Source organism: Martes martes, assembly GCF_963455335.1.
Source record: "Martes martes genome assembly, chromosome: 5".
In the NCBI taxonomy this organism is placed as follows: Eukaryota; Metazoa; Chordata; class Mammalia; order Carnivora; family Mustelidae; genus Martes; species Martes martes.
Genome location: NC_137892.1, coordinates 135,356,383 through 135,375,584, shown reverse-complemented (window position 1 = coordinate 135,375,584; position 19,202 = coordinate 135,356,383). Strand labels below are relative to the sequence as shown.

The 19,202-nt window shown below is 34.0% G+C and overlaps 1 protein-coding gene across 1 annotated transcript in view; it reads right to left on the bottom strand.

Moving 5' to 3' along the window:
* The window catches only part of RICTOR (RPTOR independent companion of MTOR complex 2), a 124,944-nt gene that overhangs the window by 21,155 nt on the left and 84,587 nt on the right, over window positions 1-19,202 (bottom strand). The window contains exons 12-27 of the mRNA XM_080803916.1: window positions 18,013-18,100; window positions 17,153-17,243; window positions 16,979-17,045; window positions 16,752-16,832; window positions 14,587-14,687; window positions 12,172-12,337; window positions 11,769-11,870; window positions 11,606-11,652; window positions 9,795-9,930; window positions 9,200-9,399; window positions 8,844-8,970; window positions 8,066-8,230; window positions 7,799-7,875; window positions 7,272-7,350; window positions 1,291-1,400; window positions 747-834 (exon numbers count right to left, since the gene is read on the bottom strand). Of these exons, the coding sequence (XP_080660042.1) occupies window positions 747-834; window positions 1,291-1,400; window positions 7,272-7,350; window positions 7,799-7,875; window positions 8,066-8,230; window positions 8,844-8,970; window positions 9,200-9,399; window positions 9,795-9,930; window positions 11,606-11,652; window positions 11,769-11,870; window positions 12,172-12,337; window positions 14,587-14,687; window positions 16,752-16,832; window positions 16,979-17,045; window positions 17,153-17,243; window positions 18,013-18,100 (1,725 nt within the window). The remainder of the gene's footprint in view (window positions 1-746; window positions 835-1,290; window positions 1,401-7,271; window positions 7,351-7,798; window positions 7,876-8,065; window positions 8,231-8,843; window positions 8,971-9,199; window positions 9,400-9,794; window positions 9,931-11,605; window positions 11,653-11,768; window positions 11,871-12,171; window positions 12,338-14,586; window positions 14,688-16,751; window positions 16,833-16,978; window positions 17,046-17,152; window positions 17,244-18,012; window positions 18,101-19,202) is intronic.

Genomic DNA, 19,202 nt, shown 5'->3' with positions numbered 1-19,202 from the left:
TGTGCTCCAAAAGTCTTCATAGACTTAATATAAAAATGGATACTATAGAGTACATTTATGTAAAACTTTTGTTCCTGGGATGAACACTGATACAAAAATGAACTAAACTGCCAGATTACTATTGTTCAAAAGACACACATGCAAATACTTCTGTATCTATTTCTAAAATAAGAAAAAAGTTGCATTTATTGAAAACACTTAATTGCCAAGACATATTAACAGCCATAAATTTGGTGTGCATATAATCAAAGAATAACTGCTTGACACAAAGCCTGTTATATTCCACAAAGTATATGAGAATAGGGAGGTACAAACAAACAGCAATTAATATTTCCAGTTTGTTGCTCACCAAAGATAACTCAATCTGTATCAGGTTCAGTTTAACTTCCCCACAAGAACAATGAAGAAATTCAGTTTTTCAGTATGTTTCTACAAAAGAGATGAACTTTCCAACAAACTACAAAGGACAGAACTCAGACTTTAAGTGGCTCACTTACTCTACGTAACGTATTAGCTATGCAAAAGGTGACAGGTAAGTCAGGGAAAGGCATGCAAACCAGTGATACATCTAAGGATTACAAACACAGGATGCCGAAGTCGGTTATAAGATAGAAGGCTTTAAAAGCATTATTAATGCCGCTAACTTTAAGGCTTTTGAGAAGTTTTTGCAAAGGTACTACACTTTAGCAATATTAAGTTTTTTTCTATGATTGTAGCTATTTAAAACAAGTAAACTGTGTTTTTACCTGTACTTCCAACAAATGACAGCCTGTTTTGTGGTGTACCAGTTGTCCATAGAGGTGTACAGGCAGGTAGACATGAGGACGCTGTAATCTAGTATAAATGAAGATGATTGATATACCTATTGCCTCATTTACAATATGCTAATTAAAACAAGGACTACTAATAAAGTAGTAGATAAAGATATAATCTCTCGGCATACATAAAAATATGAAGTGGAAAAGCATGAGGATTTCTCTAGAAAAGTAACAGGTTAGCTGGCCTCAAAGTAATGAGTAATGGTAAGAGAGCTGAGAAAAGAAAAACAGACTAGAGTAAGAGCATGGAAGATATATAAATTATATTAGTAAGGGTATTCAGCATGTTATGAGTGCGACTGGAATTCTTGAGCAGTCAATGCTATGCTTTAAGATTTTTTTCTTATGTCAGTGAAGGAAATAAAATTCCCAAGTACTCAGAAATTCTTAAAAAATAAAGAATTATTAGGAACTGGGTTTGAATTTTATATTAGAGGACCAGTAATAAATTATTCTATTAACTAGACTGTACCTTTGGTTACTCCGACGAACATAGTTATCACCATCAATTGGCTTTCGATAAGTAGTAAGTGCTTCATTAAGTTGTTCTTCAATCAAGTCAACATATTTTGAATTATATTCCTGGAAGATAATATTGTTTTAGTTGTACAGAGTACCATATTATTCACTAAATTTATAACATGTTAGGTACACGCCAAATCTTAAAAGCATAAATATGAGAAAAATGAACACCTGTACAGGAAATTTAAGACATTTTTAAAATGGTAGAACACGGTATTATGAATACAAATGTTCTATTATATCTAAAAGCTTTCTGCTTATACTCTTATTCCCATTTTCAATTAGTATTTTAGAGTCCATACAAGTAAGTTACTAGTTTTGTTTTTCATCTTATTTAAATCCCTTCCCCATTAAATACAAACAAAAACTGGCCTCTTATTATTAAACCGTAAGCATATTCACTAGAAATCTTAAAAAGAAAATTAAATGAATTGTATCATTTTAGCATCTTTTGGCAAAAACTAGTATCGCTTTCCCCACTGATTTAAATCAAGTCAAATGTAAAAAATGTTGCCAACTAAAACTTGAAAAACTTTTAAATTCTTTAAATTGAAAATCAGTCATACTTCTATCTTTATTGCAAAAGATCTCTACTTTATTTTTTCCTTTTTTAAACTATTTTTTAATTTAAATTCAATTAGTTAACATATAACATATTATTGGTTTCAGAGGTACAGGCCTGTGGTTCATCAGTCTTATATAACACCCAGTGCTCATTACATGACCCTCTTAATGTCTATCACCCAGTTACCCATCCCACCCCTTCAGCAACCCTCAGTTTGGTTCCTATGATTAAGAGTCTCTTGAGGTGCCTGGGTGGCTCAGTCATTAAGCATCTGCCTTTGCCTCAGGTCATGATCCCAGAGTTCTGGGATTGAGTCCTGCATCAGGCTCCCTGCTCAGCAGGAAGACTGATTCTCCCTCTCCCACTCCCCCTACTTGTGTTCCCTTTTATACTCTCTCTGTCCATTAAAAAAAAAAAAAAAAAAAAAAAAAAAAAAAAGTCTCTTATGGTTTGTCTCCCTCTCTGGTTTCATCTTGTTTTATTTTTTTCCTCTCTTCTCCTATGATCCTGTTTTATTCCTTAATATGAGATCATATGATAACTGTCTCTCTCTGATTGACTTATTTCGCTTACTATAATACCCTCTAATTCCATCCACATCATTGCAAATGGTAAGATTTCGGTTTTTTGATGGCTGCGTAATATTCCTGTGTGTGCCCATACACCACATCTTCTTCATCCCAGCTGCCAATGGGACATCTGGGGTTTTTCCATAGTTTGGCTATTGTGGACATTGCTGTTATAAACACTGGGGTATGGGTGTCCCTTCAAATCACTACATTTGTATCTTTAGGGTAAATGTTAAAAGATCTCTACTTTAAACTGCTCAGAAGGAATTGGTAGAACCTCTCTGGAAAGCAATTTGGCAGTATCTATCAAAAATGTTACTTCACATACTTTTTGACTCAACTACACTTTTAGAAATTTATCCTATAGAAATACATGTATAAGCATGCAAAGGCATACAGAAGAATATCCAGCAAACACGGTTTACAAAACAAAAAAAAGTGGAAACAATGTCAATACAGGAGTGGTTATAAAAGCTTAGTACATTCATACAATGTACGACGCAGCCATTAAAAAGAACAAGCTAGATTTAAATGTACAGCTCTGAAAAGATCCCTCAAATATACTGCTAAATGAAAAACTTATTCTTATCTACTCTTGAAAATAGAACACATTCGTATTTTTAAATAAAGAGTATATACTTATAGATGGATAGAACATCTCTAAATGCACACAAAATAAACTTACAGACATTACCTTCAGAAAAGACAGAATAAGCGCACAGGGAAACATTTTTCATTCAAAACCATTTCAGACACCTTGAATTTGGTGAGTTACCTTAATTCCCTACTTGAAGCCTTTAAAAATGAACTTTTTCTATTTTTCCTTTAGGTTCTGTATTTACTTTGTAATAGTAATGTGAGGTTTTAATACTATGAGCATACCATAATTATTACTACCGCTACCATTACCACCACACTACTACCAAACTTTCCTCTACATATGAAAATCTTAGGGGCACCTGGGTGGCTCAGTGGGTTAAGCCTCTGCCTTCGGCTCAGGTCATGATCTCAGGGTCCTGGGATTGAGTACTGCATAGGGCTCTCTGCTCAGCAGGGAGCCTGCTTCCCTCCCCCCGCCCGCCTGCTGCTCTACCTACTTGTGATCTCTCGCTGTCAAATGAATAAATTAAAAAACTTTAAAAAAATTTTTTTAATGAAAATCTTAGTGCAAAAAAGGCAGATATTCTGAGCTTTGCACAGGAGTAGTTACATTCCTGTGGTTAATCTTTTGACCAAAGGCATTCATTTGGAAAATACTAGCCAAAGGTCAGGGGTATGGTTTATAGCTGTGAAATATACCGAGTTTCTCATGCAGGTCATCCTGACAATTCTGCCCAAAAGGAGCAATCTGAAGGGGCAAGAAAATCCCAACTGAGGGGGGGACCTCTACCTACCAGGAGGCAATGTAAGTATGCAGGCAGAGGAGCTCTTGACTGCCCTAGTCAAGGGAACTGAAAATGAGAGATGCACAGTGGTGAGGTCTTGAAAGTAATGCTCGAGTAGAAGAATTAACATCTGAAATCTGCCACACTCAAAGCTAAACAGCCCAGATAAAAATTGTACCAAATAAGTCAGTCTGTTCTTAGCCCCATGCCCCTTCTTCCTCCTCCTGCTCTAAAGCTGAAGAGGCCCTAAACTGGCAGACAGCTAGTAAATGGAGAGAAGAAGGAGCACAAAGAGTGATGAGATTAACTGAATGGTCCCTCCACTGTAGTGTTTCTAAGTCTATGTCTGGATGCTAGGGTGAAGTTTTAAATTGAATGAGTGAGTTTTTAATATTGTACTGGCCTGGATGTTTTATTACCTTGAAACAGGGACAGTCTCAGTCTATGTTGGCATGCCATAAGCTACTGGGAGGAAATCGAATACAGTGAACATGGGCTTTGGAATCAAAAAGCATTCCTGTTCTGCTATTTTTAAGTTCTGTGACCTAGGATAAATTACTCCTCTAGGATAAAGTTTACTCTTTTTAGCCTCCAAATTTTCATTCACAAAATAGAAATAACAATGTATTTCACAGGACTGTCCTGAAGATTAAATGAAATAAGACTTGAAATGGTAGGCAATCAGTGAGTTCTTTCCCTTTCTCCTTTTCTCTAATTAATTCAAGAGAGAGGACTATGTTGTCTTTATTTTTACACCTTCCATTTACTGCTTAACTAACTGTAACCGCGATTCAGCATGTTTGTAACTTTCTACTGAAAACGCTCTAGCAAAATTCACCAATGACCAAACTGTCAAATTCAACAGCTATTTTCTATTGTTCATCTTATTTGACCTCTTTATCAAATATCTATCACTGGCCTCTCCTTCCTGAAGCGTCCTTTAGTGACACCATTCTCTTTGGCAATTTTCTCAGTGTCTTTGTCCTTCTATTCCCCTCATTAAACCAGAATGTTCTTTAGGGAGCAATTTCCAGTCTGTTTCCCTCCTTCTTTCTTTTTTTCTTTTTTCTTTTTTTGTTCTTTATATCTTCCCTGGTGATCTCACTCATTTCAGGTTTCAACTAGTACTATATGCTGAAGACTCCCAAATTGCGATCTTCCAGCACATACCTGAGTTCTAGATCCACAATTCCAAATATTTTCTGGATACCATCTTTGGTCATCCCAGAGCAATACAATTCAACATACTCAAAATTCATTATCCTCAACCTGCATACCATTTTTTGTGATCACAATCTTTTTAAGATTTTTAAAAATTTATTTATTTTAGATAGAACATGAGTGAACACCAAGTGGGGGGGAGGGGCAAAAGGAAAGGGAGAAGCAGACTTCCCACTGAGCAGGGAGCACGACCTGGGGCTCAATTCCAGGATGCTGGGATCATGACCTGAACCAAAGGCAGATCCTTAACCGACTGAGCCACCCAGGCACCCCTATAATCGCAATCTCTTCATGGTGGTTCACTGCATGCTCAGTCACGGAGATTAGAAACCTGAAGAGTCAAGATGGACTCTTCATTCATTATATCCAATCTGTCCACACATCCTGTTCATCTTAGTTCAAAGATGTCCAGAATATGTATCCCTGCCTATCCAATCTCAGCACCACTGAAGTTCACATTCTTATCAAATCTTTCTTCTTAACTGGTCTCAATATTCCTAGACTTTACCTTTGATAATCAAATATCCACTCCTACACTGCAATCTGTCATGTTTCTAAAGCACAGCTCTGATTATGACTACTCTTTAAACACCTATAATTCCCCCACTTCCAATTAAATTGAAATACATTAATGACATAATGTGGTTTATAAGACCTTCTATAATCTAGTTCTAACTTACCATTCTAGCCTCATCTTGCCACTCCTCACTTAGCCTCACCGCAGCTACAGTGGAATATAGCTTTCTTCACAAGTCTGAAGTTCCAATAATCTATACAGATTTATTATTCTGCAGCCTCGGCCTTGAATACCCTTCATCCAACTTATTTACCTACTCTTCAAGACCATTTCAAATATCATATCCTTTCCTGAGCCCACCCAACATGTGCTTTGCTAATTCTAATCCCTAGGGCAGAATCATTAACCCTTCCTTTGTGTTTCCTTACATGCACATGCCTTTGTTACAGTAGTTATATTTTGTACCTACTATCTGAAAGTACTATACTAGATATGCTGAGCAATTTCCTAATACTATAAATCGTATAATAAGGTGACCAATTTTACTATGGTAATTTGTTTAAATAACTTCTATTTATGAAATAAAACTATCACATCTTATTTCAATTCTCCAATTCATTAATTATTGAAAGACTTAATCCCTAAATCATGTTTTTGTTTTTAAAGATTTTACTTATTTATTTCAGAAAGAGAGAGAGAGAGAAAGCAAGCACAAGCAGGGGGAGAGGCAATGGGAGAAGCAGGCTCCCCACTGAGCAGGGAACCGGACCTAGGGCTCGATCACTGGGATAATGACCTGAGCCGAAGGCAGATGCTTAACCAACTGAGCCACCCAGACACTCTGCGTAGTTTTACAGTTACAATATTTTTTAAAAATGAGAATTTCTTGTGAAATATGGTTCAATATAGACAATGATTGAAATTATGAAAAACCTTAAAATTATTTACATTAGCATTGATTATCCATGGGTTTCTAAGATGTTTTGACAATTAAGAATGCTTTGAACAAAATAAAATCACGATGATGACCAACTAAAGAAAAGCTAGGAAGTTAACTAATAACAAGAAGTACATTCTCAGATTTATGTCAAGTAGCATCCTAAAATAAAGTTTAATTAGATTACTATATCTGCTTGGTAGAATCATTTTATAATCTTCCTTTATTTAGGAAAATTGTTTTAGTTATAGCTTAAAAGGGCTATCAAAAGGGACCCAAGAATAAAAGAAATGGTAGTAAATAGGGTTAAAAAATTAAACCAGTAGATTGTAGCAATTAAACTGAAAGAAAAATTACAATAGAATGGACCCAAAATCAATAGGTTTGCTATAAAACAAGGTGGTTTTAAAAATGGATAAATATAAACACAAATAATTACACAGAATTTAAGATGACTTCATATGAATGTTTAAATTTTGTTGTTGTTTTTTGTTTTTGTTTTGTTTTTTTATTAATTTCTTTTCAGCGTAACAGAATTCATTGTTTATGCAACACACCCAGTGCTCCATGCCATACGTGCCCTCCATAATACCCACCACCTGGCTCCCCCAACCTCCCATATGAATGTTTAAATATTTGACCTCTTAAGCTTCAAAACACTGATATAAAAAAAATCCTCTAAATTCACAGATCTATTTCCTAAGATATAAACTGAAGCTTACTCAACAGAAAATTACCTTGTGCCACTTTTCCAATTGTTTTGCTACATAACCCCTTTCATTCAGATAGGAAAATCCTTTTGGGATGGAAAGAAATCTGTAAATTAAAACAACAGTTTAACACAGAGCCTGACCACAAGTGTTTAAGGAGCAAAAATATCTTAAGCAATACTATGTTTAAAGAGCTAAAAGACTTTAGGAATAGCTTCATCCTGAGAGTAAAAGGTCAACTATTATTTACTATAAATTCAAATATAAATAAATTTTCATAATCTTGCTAAACACATGAATTCAACCACAGTGAAGAAAATGTCATGAAAATCATAAGGAGACATAGAAATGTAAAAGAAACATTAAGGAAAGCAATGAAAAGACAGAGTTTCAGTATTAAAGGATATCTAAGATTCTAAAATAGACCTCTTTCAGAAGTTAACACTAAACTCTTTAAAGTGTTTTCTGTTTGGATTGAATCCAGCTTTAAAATACACTGCTAAAGAGAACACAACAAAAAACATAACTACAAGAAAAATTTACTTAACATTTACCTCAGGAGAAGCAGCAAACCCTTATCTCCAAGGTGGGATAAAGCTGGCTTCATCTGAATAAGAGCATGAAGATTGGCCTAAAGAAAGTAATTATCAGGCAAATTAACAATTGCAAAATGATAGTAAATTGTTTCCAAAACACCTACATTAAGTACATTATAATTTCACATAATTTTCTATTAAAATTCAGTACTTTAATAAAGTTTATTAAAATAACTGAATAAAAATCATGTCCAAGTATTTTATTATAAAGTAATAAACCTTCACCTTGTCTTCACATGCTTCATCAAGAATATCAAGAGCTTCAGAAGAAATCGTTTTGTTTTTATCATGTAGCTGGGTAACTAGTAATTCAATGCCCCAATTATTGAAGAATTCAACATTAGCTCTCAATAATACTCTTAAATGTTTTGTTGCATACAGCCTGCAGGCCTACAAAGATAAATGAAAATATAAAAACAAACAAACAAAATCCAAACTTCATGGACAGTCTATTTGGAACTGTTTTGGGACAGTTTTGCTATTTGAAAACAGCAGAAAAACTGGAATTGAGGGTCTAGCCCCTGATATATTTTCTTAGCACTAGGTAAATAAAATATTTGCTTCAATCTAGCTGCTTCTTCCCCTTTATAGAAAGAAATGGGTACTGTATATGGTTCCTTGGAGGAACTACTATTTTATTTTTATTATTATTTAAAGAGGTTTTATTTACTTATTTAACAGAGAGAGCAGGAGAGCACAGGCAGAAGGAAGTGGCAGAGGCAAAGGGATAAGCAGGCTCCCCCCCCCACCCCCGCACTGAGCAGGGAACCTGATATGGGGCTTGATCCCAGGACCCTAGGATCCTGATCTGAGCCAAAGGCAGTCGATTAACTGACTGAGCCACCCAGGCAGGCGCCCCATGGAGGAACTATTATTTTAAAGTAAACTCAAATCCCATACCATATTCTTAGAATTAGTAATTAATTTTGCTTGGCTAAATTTTATGAGGTAAAATAAAAAAATACAGCTATAAAAAATACAGTTTTGTTAATGTTATACTCACATCAGTGGCTGCAGTAAGGATTTTGGAAAGGATAACTCTCGCCAATCCATCTCTGCTGTAGTCCAAGCTAGAAACGGTCAGTTTCAGTAAGTGATCTTGGTTTTTCAAGGAACAGAGATTAAGGAGACTTTAAAAAAAAAAAGGGGGGGGAAGGGGAATGAAAATATAAACAAGCATTTCTAGATGAAAGCATTTAATGATAAATATCATGTAAAAAAGAGTAACAAAGCATCAAGGTAACTCTAAATTTTTTTTGGATTTTAACAGAATTTACCAAATATATGTACACGGAATAAGAAGCATGCCACTTCTGACTACATTAAAGATAAAGTTCAGGAATATACTGAAACAACTACCATTGAAATACGCTGCATTTTTCCAGCATTTTGACTCCATGAGGGTGGCAAGAAAGTGTTCCAATAAATAAAAAGTAGTGTTGACTAAGGGTAGTCAATAAACCATTATTTTGAAGACTTCTTTCAGGTTTCATTCCAGATGAAGCATTGAGCCACTGAACAATATCTTTTACTAGATCTTCTAAGTATCCTTGCCCATCCTAAAAGCAAATACATTGTGATATTATTGGAAAAGCACTTAGTGACTATAATTAGAAAATTAACTTTAATCAAATCCAAGAAATGTAATGATAATGATGAAGTTACTAATAACGGATACCAACCACCAATTATGTTCTTTTAAATTTCATTCAACACAATCCTGCATGAAGATGATATTATCTCCCACTTTACAAAGAGAAAACCAGGTCTTCCATAAAGCACATAAGTTGTCTACAGTCACATAACTGGCTAGTGACAGTCAGGATTCAAATCTAGGTCTGAGCTCTCACTCCTTACGTTTCTAAATACAACTTATACATACTCAGAAATAAAAGGGAGGGGGCAAATTTAGTGAAAAACATTTGCTCTGGAAAATATTCAAAATGCTTATTACCTCTTCGGACTCAAGAAGAAATTCTGTAAACTGGCAACCCACAACTGTGAGCTGCTTGGACTTGGCAAAATCCAGATCCAGGTTGGCATATAATTTACTGCTGGGCTTATAAAAGTAAAGTAGTCTTCGTACAAACCTAAGAGCAAAATAAAATTAGCAAAAAAGAAACCAAAACTACTTTAAAATCTTAACAAAGCTTAGGATAATAATAAAGTCTTGAATATGTCTTGGGTTTAAACCACTGGAGTAAATGGCAAGGAATAAAAACATTTGGTACATTACACCCACACGCGCACATGCAAAAACAAAATACCAAAAAAACTGCCTTAATTGTGAAGAATAGTTTGTGAAAGAAGAATTTTATGGTGAGATGCCTCAAAGAAATATCAGAGAACAAAGATACTAGCTGGCTAAATGCAGATATAAACAGCTAGAAGATAGGCTTGGATAATATGAAGAAGACACCTGAACATAAATTTTCTTCTACTGTATTTTGTGACAATCTTTGTCCCATGACTCTATAAAATAATCCTACACTGGATAACTGTAAGCAAAATAAATCATACTACAGTTCTGTCTGTTTTTCACCATTAGGCAAAAAAACAAGCACAAAAGCTACAGGTAAAATTTAAGAAACTGAATTTATGAAGCAATGAACATAATTTATATTTCAATGTTATAACTTTCAACATTATGGGCTAAGCTTCCATTTAACTCAGTTCAATTTAATTTCATGCATTATAATCCAATCCAATAATGGTGCCAACTCCAGAATGTGGAGAAACAAAGCTGAAAGAGACTTCATCCCTGTTTTCAACCAGTACGGAAAGTTGAGGCTAAGCTTCTTTATTCCAAGTTAAGTTTATATATGTTTTGTATAAACTGAATACAGATATTAAGTTAAATATCATGAGTAGATGAATACAACTAAATAATAAAGTTAAGGACATAAATTTTTCAGAAACATGAAGTAAAGGCTCTCTTATCAAATGAGATCAGTAATGGTAGTGGATTAGTCTAAACTCAGAATGAGTAAAAAATGCATGGGGGTACTAGAGAACAGCACAGTAGCTTGAAGTACTGTGTATGCCATGAACATTAGTATGTTTTATGAAAGGTGTGGAGAACATTAACTTGGTTAAGGGGAATGAATGTAAAGAGGAGGACAAATGGCTAACCCTCCAAAGTCAGATGCAAATGCAAGTAGAAGCAGAATAGCAAAAATGGCCATCATTTTAGGTGAGTAACACTATGTCCTTATTATGTCATCCTCATGCATTAGGACTAAGATTACAACATGGTTGAAATTACCCCCATTTGAGAAACTTTCATCTGAAGTACTTCATATGTTCCAAAAGTAAAACCAGAATATAAATACTAGAAAAATAATTAGCTGATGCTTTTGGGTTATTAGAGTATACACAAAAATGTATACATGTACCTACTGAATACCAACTATTAAAATGTATGTATGTGTCTTTTTTTTTTAAGATTTTTAAAATGTATTTATTTGACAGAGATCACAAGTAGGCAGAGAGGCAGGCAGAGAGAGAGGGCAGAGGAAGCAGGCTCCCTGCTAAGCAGAGAGCCCGATGCGGGGATCAATCCCAGGACCCTGAGATCATGACCTATCGATCCCAGGACCCTGAGATCATGACCTGAGCTGAAGGTAGAGGCTTTAACCCACTGAGCCACCCAGGTGCCCCTGTATGTATCTTTAAAACACCAATTATTACTTTTCATGAGTATCAGGTATAATATAATTCAAATATAAGTTCTTTCAATTTAAATGCAAAACAGTTGTTACATACCTGTGCAACTGTTCATCTTTATAGTTTCTTAGATTTACATTTGGCCACTAGAAAAACACAATATGTTATAAAATATATGTATTTATCAATTCCCAAAATATAAGTATGATGAATTACAATGAATAATACAATGAAGCCATAACCAAGAAGTAGTCTGTCCTACCTTAAGAATGGTCCCTATAAGATTCCAATTCCATTCAAGATTCTCTTTATGTTGAAGGACTTGGCTATCTCTAAGGTTCATTAGAAGGGCTTCCTCTGTATCCTAACATCATCAGAAAGTAATAAGGAAAATTAAGGCAAATTATTTTCACATTCAGAAAACTAAGTTCAAATTTTTAAAATATAAAGAAAGATTTTTCATTTATGGATGAATTATCAAGGTTTTTTAACTTTATAAAGTTATAAAAACATAGCTCTAAACTGCCTAGTCATTATATAACTAGAAAGCCATTTGAAATTCCATAACCATGAATAAAACTGCTAACTCAAGCAAGTATATGCATATTAAAATCCGTTAAAAATTAAGAAACTAAGTTAAAAACTGCAACATTTCACGTCAGTACCTTAAGAACAAATATATCTTTCTGAACTCGGAGATACTGATCCCGTTTCTGGTGGGTTGCAATTGCTTTCTGAATAATGTGATCTAAATGAAGGCTGTAAGGTTTAGGTCCTCGTTTCTTCATTTCATGGAAGCGTTTTAAACAGTTCAAGGCTGCACTGGCTCGCCTAATTAAAAAAAAAATGGATTAATTCTGTAGCAAAGCTAGCATAATTTTAAAGAGATCACTTTGGTAAATTAGTAAAATATTTAAATTCAAGGCTAGAGACTGTTACTAAAAAGTAAATTATTTAATCAAATTTGAACCACAAAGAAAAAAAATCAAGAACACTGCTGATTTGTATGAAGAAACACTATGTAGACCCAACTAAATATGTATTTATTAATCTTTTCTTCTGTGGTAGTGGGCACATTTTGTATACTGGTTTTAAGAACTCCTAAAAGTCAGGAACCCAGTTTTCTCTCTTTTCTTATAGAAGTTTAAAAATTTGCTTTTCACATTTAAATCCTTAATCCACCAGAAAGGAATTTTTGCTTATCGTAAAAGGCAAGAATATTTCATTTTCCCTCATCGTGTGGATAACTGATGATTCCAATATCAGTTTGTATAGTCTCTATTTTCCCACACTGATCTGCAACTGTTAATGGTATCCTTCTAAAATTATTTTTAATTCCTTGTTTGTGGTCCATAAAAGCACGTTTTCAAGAATCTGGTAGCAAGGGACGCCTGGGTGGCTCAGTTGGTTAAGCGGCTGCCTTCGGCTCAGGTCATGAGGATCAAGTCCCACATCCGGCTCCTTGCTTGGCAGGGAGCCTGCTTCTCTCTCTGCCTCTGCCTGTGCTTGCTCACTCTCTCTCCCTCTCTCTCTCTGACAAATAAGTAAAATCTTTAAAAAAAAAAAATTAAAAAAAAAAAAAAAGAATCTGGTAGCAATCAAGTCTCAACTCCAGAACTTCTGGTAAAAACAAATCAGATTTAAAATTTTAAAACCTTGAGATGCGCTCAGATTGGGAACTATTGAAGGTAAAGAAAGCTTGCTGAGCTAAAAACAAACAAAAAAAACCATTATAAGACTATTATTACTGAAATTTTGAAGGTAAATTTGAATTCCTGATGAATCCTGAAATTCATGGCCATAATCTGACCCAGAGAGGTTGGCTCTACCAGGCTTTGGGAAACACATTCTTCCATCATGAAACTACTATCCATCATGAAACCGAAAGGGGCTTCTGGCTGCCTCCGTCAGTAGGGCATTCAGCTCCTGATCTCGGGTTTATCAGTTTGAGCCCCACACTAAATACAGAGATAGGTTGCTTGAATAAATAAACTTAAAAAAAAAAAAAACCAAAAAAATCCCTGAAAGCTACCATTACTTATGGAAGCCTAGAGTTAGAACTGAGATAATCCCTAGTTAACTCTCAGTTTATAATACAAGTTCATTCTATTCATTCTATTAAATAATACATTTATTTAATTCTATTAAATAATAAATTTAATAATAAATTCACTGGCAGAATTAAAATTAAAAGAATGTTATTTATTTATAGTGAGGCCCATATATGTACTTCTGAATTAATAAAGCTAACTATATTTTTTTAAGCTAATAAACTTTTAAGAACTGTATAACTGTCAATAAAATTCACAGTTCTGAACAGCTAATGAACTATATTTCACTAATACTACAAAAAAGTCTAAATATATAGATTTTTCTAATAATAGGTAGAAATAAAGAAAAAAGGAAAGGAAGGAAGGATGGAAGAAAGTCAGACTCCTGGCTTAGACATAATCTTAACCAAATGAAAAAGATTCCTACTAGCACTTTCTAATCAAGCTTCTCCATCTTTACCTTTTAAATTATATTTTATTATTAGCACTGAAATTCCAGCAGACCTACGGCTGTATTAGCATACTTTTGTTTATAAATTCTGTTTGCAGTATCTCCTTCAGATTTAAAAGTTTAGCTTACTTCAGTGCCTATAGTATGGGTTACTAAATTCCAAAATTTTTAACCACACATACAAATGAATACATTGCTATTCTTTGTGCTTTATTAACTTTAAGTAGTTTAGACATTAAAGAGCCCGAGTTGCTACTCAAAACATAAAATAGTCCAAAAAATTCTCAAACACCATTTTTAACGATGTGGTAGAGTTTATGTCCTGGTCCAGAAACATGCTAGAAAACCTTGATTTTATTTTACTAAGCTATAATACTCTGTAGACTACATTAAATAATACTATCAATTTTCCTCTCATCTGTAAGGCATCCCAAAAGAATTCCACCCCTCCCCCAACAAAAAGCATTTCCAAGCAAACTCTACACACATACACACAGAATTTTAAAAAAGAAGAGAAGGTCATCTAAATGGGTATTAAATATACCAGGCACAGTCTTTGCTAGAGCTCTGATACTTACAGTCTCTTTTCCTTGGGAATATCAAAAGATGCAGCCATATTCATTAGGGTTGGCAGGCAGTGCAAATGATGGCTATGTGAATGAGGAAGTATTGTATTTGCCTAAAAAATGAAACATAGTATTTTTAGGAGGTGACAAATAGGAATATTTTATAAATAAATTATCCACAGATAAAATACTAAAGCTTTTACTCATGAAATGAACTTAATGATTCACTTTCCAATACATACTTATTTATAATTTATCTTATCTACTTTCAATAAGGATGAGACCGAATGAAGATACAGACTCATATTACATTAATAAAACTCTGAATTTTACAGACCCTTTATTGTAACATTAAGTGGTAACTTAAAATGAATTTAGTTACAATTAAACTCAATTCTTAAATGATCTGAAAGGATTACATATCAAAACTTATATCCAGTGCTATAATGTCACATTAATCCTACTTTCCAAACAAAACCCACCACACAATCTGCTTTCTACCAATTTCTACCAATGAAGACAAGTAAATTAATCAAATGTGGAAGCCAGAAAATGTAAGCATAACAAGCAATGAACTAATACCACTATATTCAAAATGAACAGCTTTTTTATTTCAAGGGAATCTAGAATTCTGGTCATGGAGGAAGGAAAAAATGAAATTTATAAAAAAGATTCCTTCATAAAGAACAAGTAATTCTAAATATTGATAATCTTACAGGAAATGATATATTAAGAACTAAAATAAAAGGGACGCCTGGGTGGTTCAGTCAGTTAAGCATCTGCGTTCAGCTCAGGTTGTAATCCCAGGGTCCTGGGATGGAGTCCGGCATCGGGCTCCTTGCTTGGCGGGGAGCCTGCTTCTCCCTCTGCCTGCTTCTCTCTCTGCTTGTGCTTGTGCGCATACATGTTCTCTCTGACAAATAAATAAATAAAAATCTTAAAAAAATTTAATCAATTAAAAAAATAAAAATCAGATCTGAAGGGACGCCTGGGTGGCTCAGTCAGTCAAGCGTCTGCCTTTGGTTCAGGTCATAAAGGGTCCTGGGATCGAGTTCTGCACTGGGCTCCTTGCTCAGCAGGGAGCCTGCTTCTCCCTCCGCCTGCTGCTCTCCCTGCTTGTGCTTTCTTTCTCTAGCAAATAAATAAAATCTGAAGAAAACAAAAAAGTCAGATCTGAAAACCTGTAGTATTACTTATTCTTCTATGGATGGACTGAAGGAGAACAGAGCATGTGGCTAAACAATTAGTTGGTAAATAAAATAGTTATCATTAAACTCTGTTTAATTCTCTTTACCTCACTCACAGAACCCGGCTATTATGTGGAAAAAAACAAAACAAAATACTAGAGGTGGGGAGGACTGAAACAACAAAAACAAAAAAGTACTTTGCTAATATGAGACGATCATAACATAATTTTAAAAGATCTGCTACAAGGTTACTTCTTCCTTAACCAGTTAAAATGGTTTTTATTTAGTATTCTATTAACAAACAGGTGACCTAAGAAATAGGAATTCTATCTTGCAAACAATCAGTTCTCCCATTGCTTGATTTGCCGGGAGTAGAGAATGGTTGGGTCACTTCCTAAGCGCCTTGTTTCCAGAAGTTACTGACGTCATAAAATCAAGGCAAATCACCCCCCTAAACAAAACAAACAAACAAACAAACAAAAAAAACCCACAAAAAACTCATCTTCTAAGCCTCAACTCACAAGTTTGCAGAGAATGTTTTCAAACAAGGGAATTATACTTAGAATTTTTTTCAGTTTTCTAAAATTCAGGCACTAATTGGTGCATCAATTGCACTGCTGCTTGACTGAAGTAATATCTAGTTTTATAATTTCTTGCTTATTAGGCAACAAGTCTTTTTGAGATACATTAAGATTTATAAGACTCAAAATGTCAACATCAAAAGTGGGTATAAAAATCAATATTCAGTACTTTTTGATTTTTACATGTTCCATTTATAAAACTAGCCTATACTATATATACACATTACACACACACACACACACACACACACGTATGTATAGACAGATACAAGGCATCAAGGGTTCTTCGCACCATAAAAACAAACATTCAAAAAAAGCAAACTTACTTTTTGAGATACTACAAAGTAACATTATTTTATAAATTAAAACATTAATGGTATGAAACATAATCAGAAATTGTTCAACTTACCATATGTAAAAGCTCTCCTAAAAGGATGGTAGCTCTAACTGAGATATGGTCATCACTGTTTGTTATCACTTCAACCAAACCCTTAGAAAATATAAAGAAAATATTACCATTGCAAAACAGTACATAGGAACACATTTAAGCACCACATATGCTTATTGTTCTGAAAGAACTCTGTCACAGAAAATTTAAAAAATAAAACAGAATAAAATAAGGTTTGTAAGCCTTACCTCTAGAAGCCCATTACGAATAAAGGCAGAGAGTATCAGTGCCAAATAATTATCCATAAGGTCTGGCCTAGAAATAAACATAGCACAGAAAGTTTAAAAACTGCTCAGTATATTACATGATTTACAAAAAAAACAGTAATTATAATAAATTTGAACTATTTCCCTAAATTCTACCTGGATCTGGCTCGATGAGGAAGAATAGTTTTTGCCTCAGCTGCTACAAAGCCATCTGAAAGCCTCCAACTGTCTTGGAATCTGCCTGGATCTAAAATAGTTAAAATTAGGTAGTTAGAAGAAAGAGAAATCACTAAAACACATCAGTTAACCATAGGCTAGTCAGGCTATAAAGAATGCTGTAAAATGGTTTAAAAAACAGAAATTGGTTAAAAAAATAAAATTGGTTAAAAAAACAGACTGAGGGGCACCTGGGTGGCTCAGTTGGTTTAAATGTCCAACTCTTGATTTTGGCTCAGGTCATGATCTAGGGGTTGTGGGAATGAGCCCCACATGGGGCTCTGGGCTTAGTGGGGAGTCTGCTGGACATTCTCTCTCTCCTTCTCTGCTGCCCCTGCCCCACTGAAATACATAACTAAATCTTTAAAAAATGTTAAAAAAAAATAAATGAAAAGGCATACAGCAAATAAATGATTTGATATACACAGATCTAAACTTCTTTCATTTTGGGACTTAGGAGTCATTTGGGTAAAACACAACTATAGCAAGGATTAAATAATCTAATTTGAGAACTATATCAGTTTCTTATCTCTGCTCTTTCTTTCTTTGTTCATTTTTCTATGAATTTCACTGCTCATTTGCAATATCTAGGGTGATGGTAAAGAAATTAACATTTCTTATTTTTAGAAATTTATTTAAGGTTTTATTTTTATATGAATTTATCATGCTATGATGATGCAGTAAGAAAATGGTATTCAATATTCAGTTCAGTATTTTGCCTTTGAGGGACTCCGTGTATTAGATAAACCATTTTAAAAATCACAGTATATGAACAGATACAAATGGACTTCAATACTTACCTACACTGAGCAAGGCTTCTATGAATTCTTCAGTCACAACAGGTAGAGGAAGACGAAATATATCATAGAGCACTTCAAGCAGACCTCGCTGCAAGTGCAAATAAATACAGTTCATTTATTTTTATGGAAGGATCTTCATTTAAATTTAAAAATTTAAAACAGATGTTTTAAATGTCCTATTCACAGAGAAAAAAACAGATAGAAACAGAACTCCTTATTTTAGAAAACTGCCATCTCAGGTCTACACTAGAGAAGAAATAACTATGGTATGCTTACTACATACACGACTTAATCTTTTCAATTAATCTTTTATTATACCCATTGTAGTACATATGGAAAAATAGATTTAAATGTAATTTGCCCAAGGTCACGGAACTATAAAGACTAAAATCAGGAGTCCAATCTCAGTGGGCCAAACTCCAAAAACCATGTTCTTTCACCACCTGCAAAGTAAGCCATCATGTGAACTTGCCCCAACCTTTAGTTCCCTGCTTATAGATCTTTCCATCTAAAATCATATCCTTCCATTTCCATGGTCTAACAGCTTTTCAGTCACATTTTAAGCAAGGAACCCCTAGCTAACATCTTCTAATGTTTTTCAACTCCAGGTTTGGCTCATATAAAGAAAAACAAGAAAAAGGCAAATTTTATTCTTTTGAGCACAATTAAAAACATTTAAGTAGAAAAGGAAGAATCACCGAAGAGTTCATATTTTCCCCTCCAATTTCAATTTCTTTTAGCTGTTTGGTATAAATTACAATGCACTAATAATTTAGGAATATATCTAATAAATAAGCATATAAATATTAATGACCCAATTTTAATGAAAACCACCACTCGTTTTATAAAAACATTAAGTTAGAAGGCAAAAGATACATAAATACTATATTTACTTTTTACTAAATATATTTCTGTATTGCTTGAACCTTTTACAATGAGAATGCCCTCCTCTGTCTGCATTTTTAAATGAATAAAGCATAATTAATTTTGTATTTTTAATCCAGTTTTTAATTCAGTCATAGTTCCTAACAACATCACTATTTCAAATTATCTGCATTAGCCTTAGGGTTCAACTAAGTAGCAAATATTTATTCAAGTATTTTTTTCAGTGCTCTATGATACAGATGAACAATTCATGAGGAAAAAGCAACACGTGAAATAAGTTTTTTTTAATAATTAATTTCCTCTGT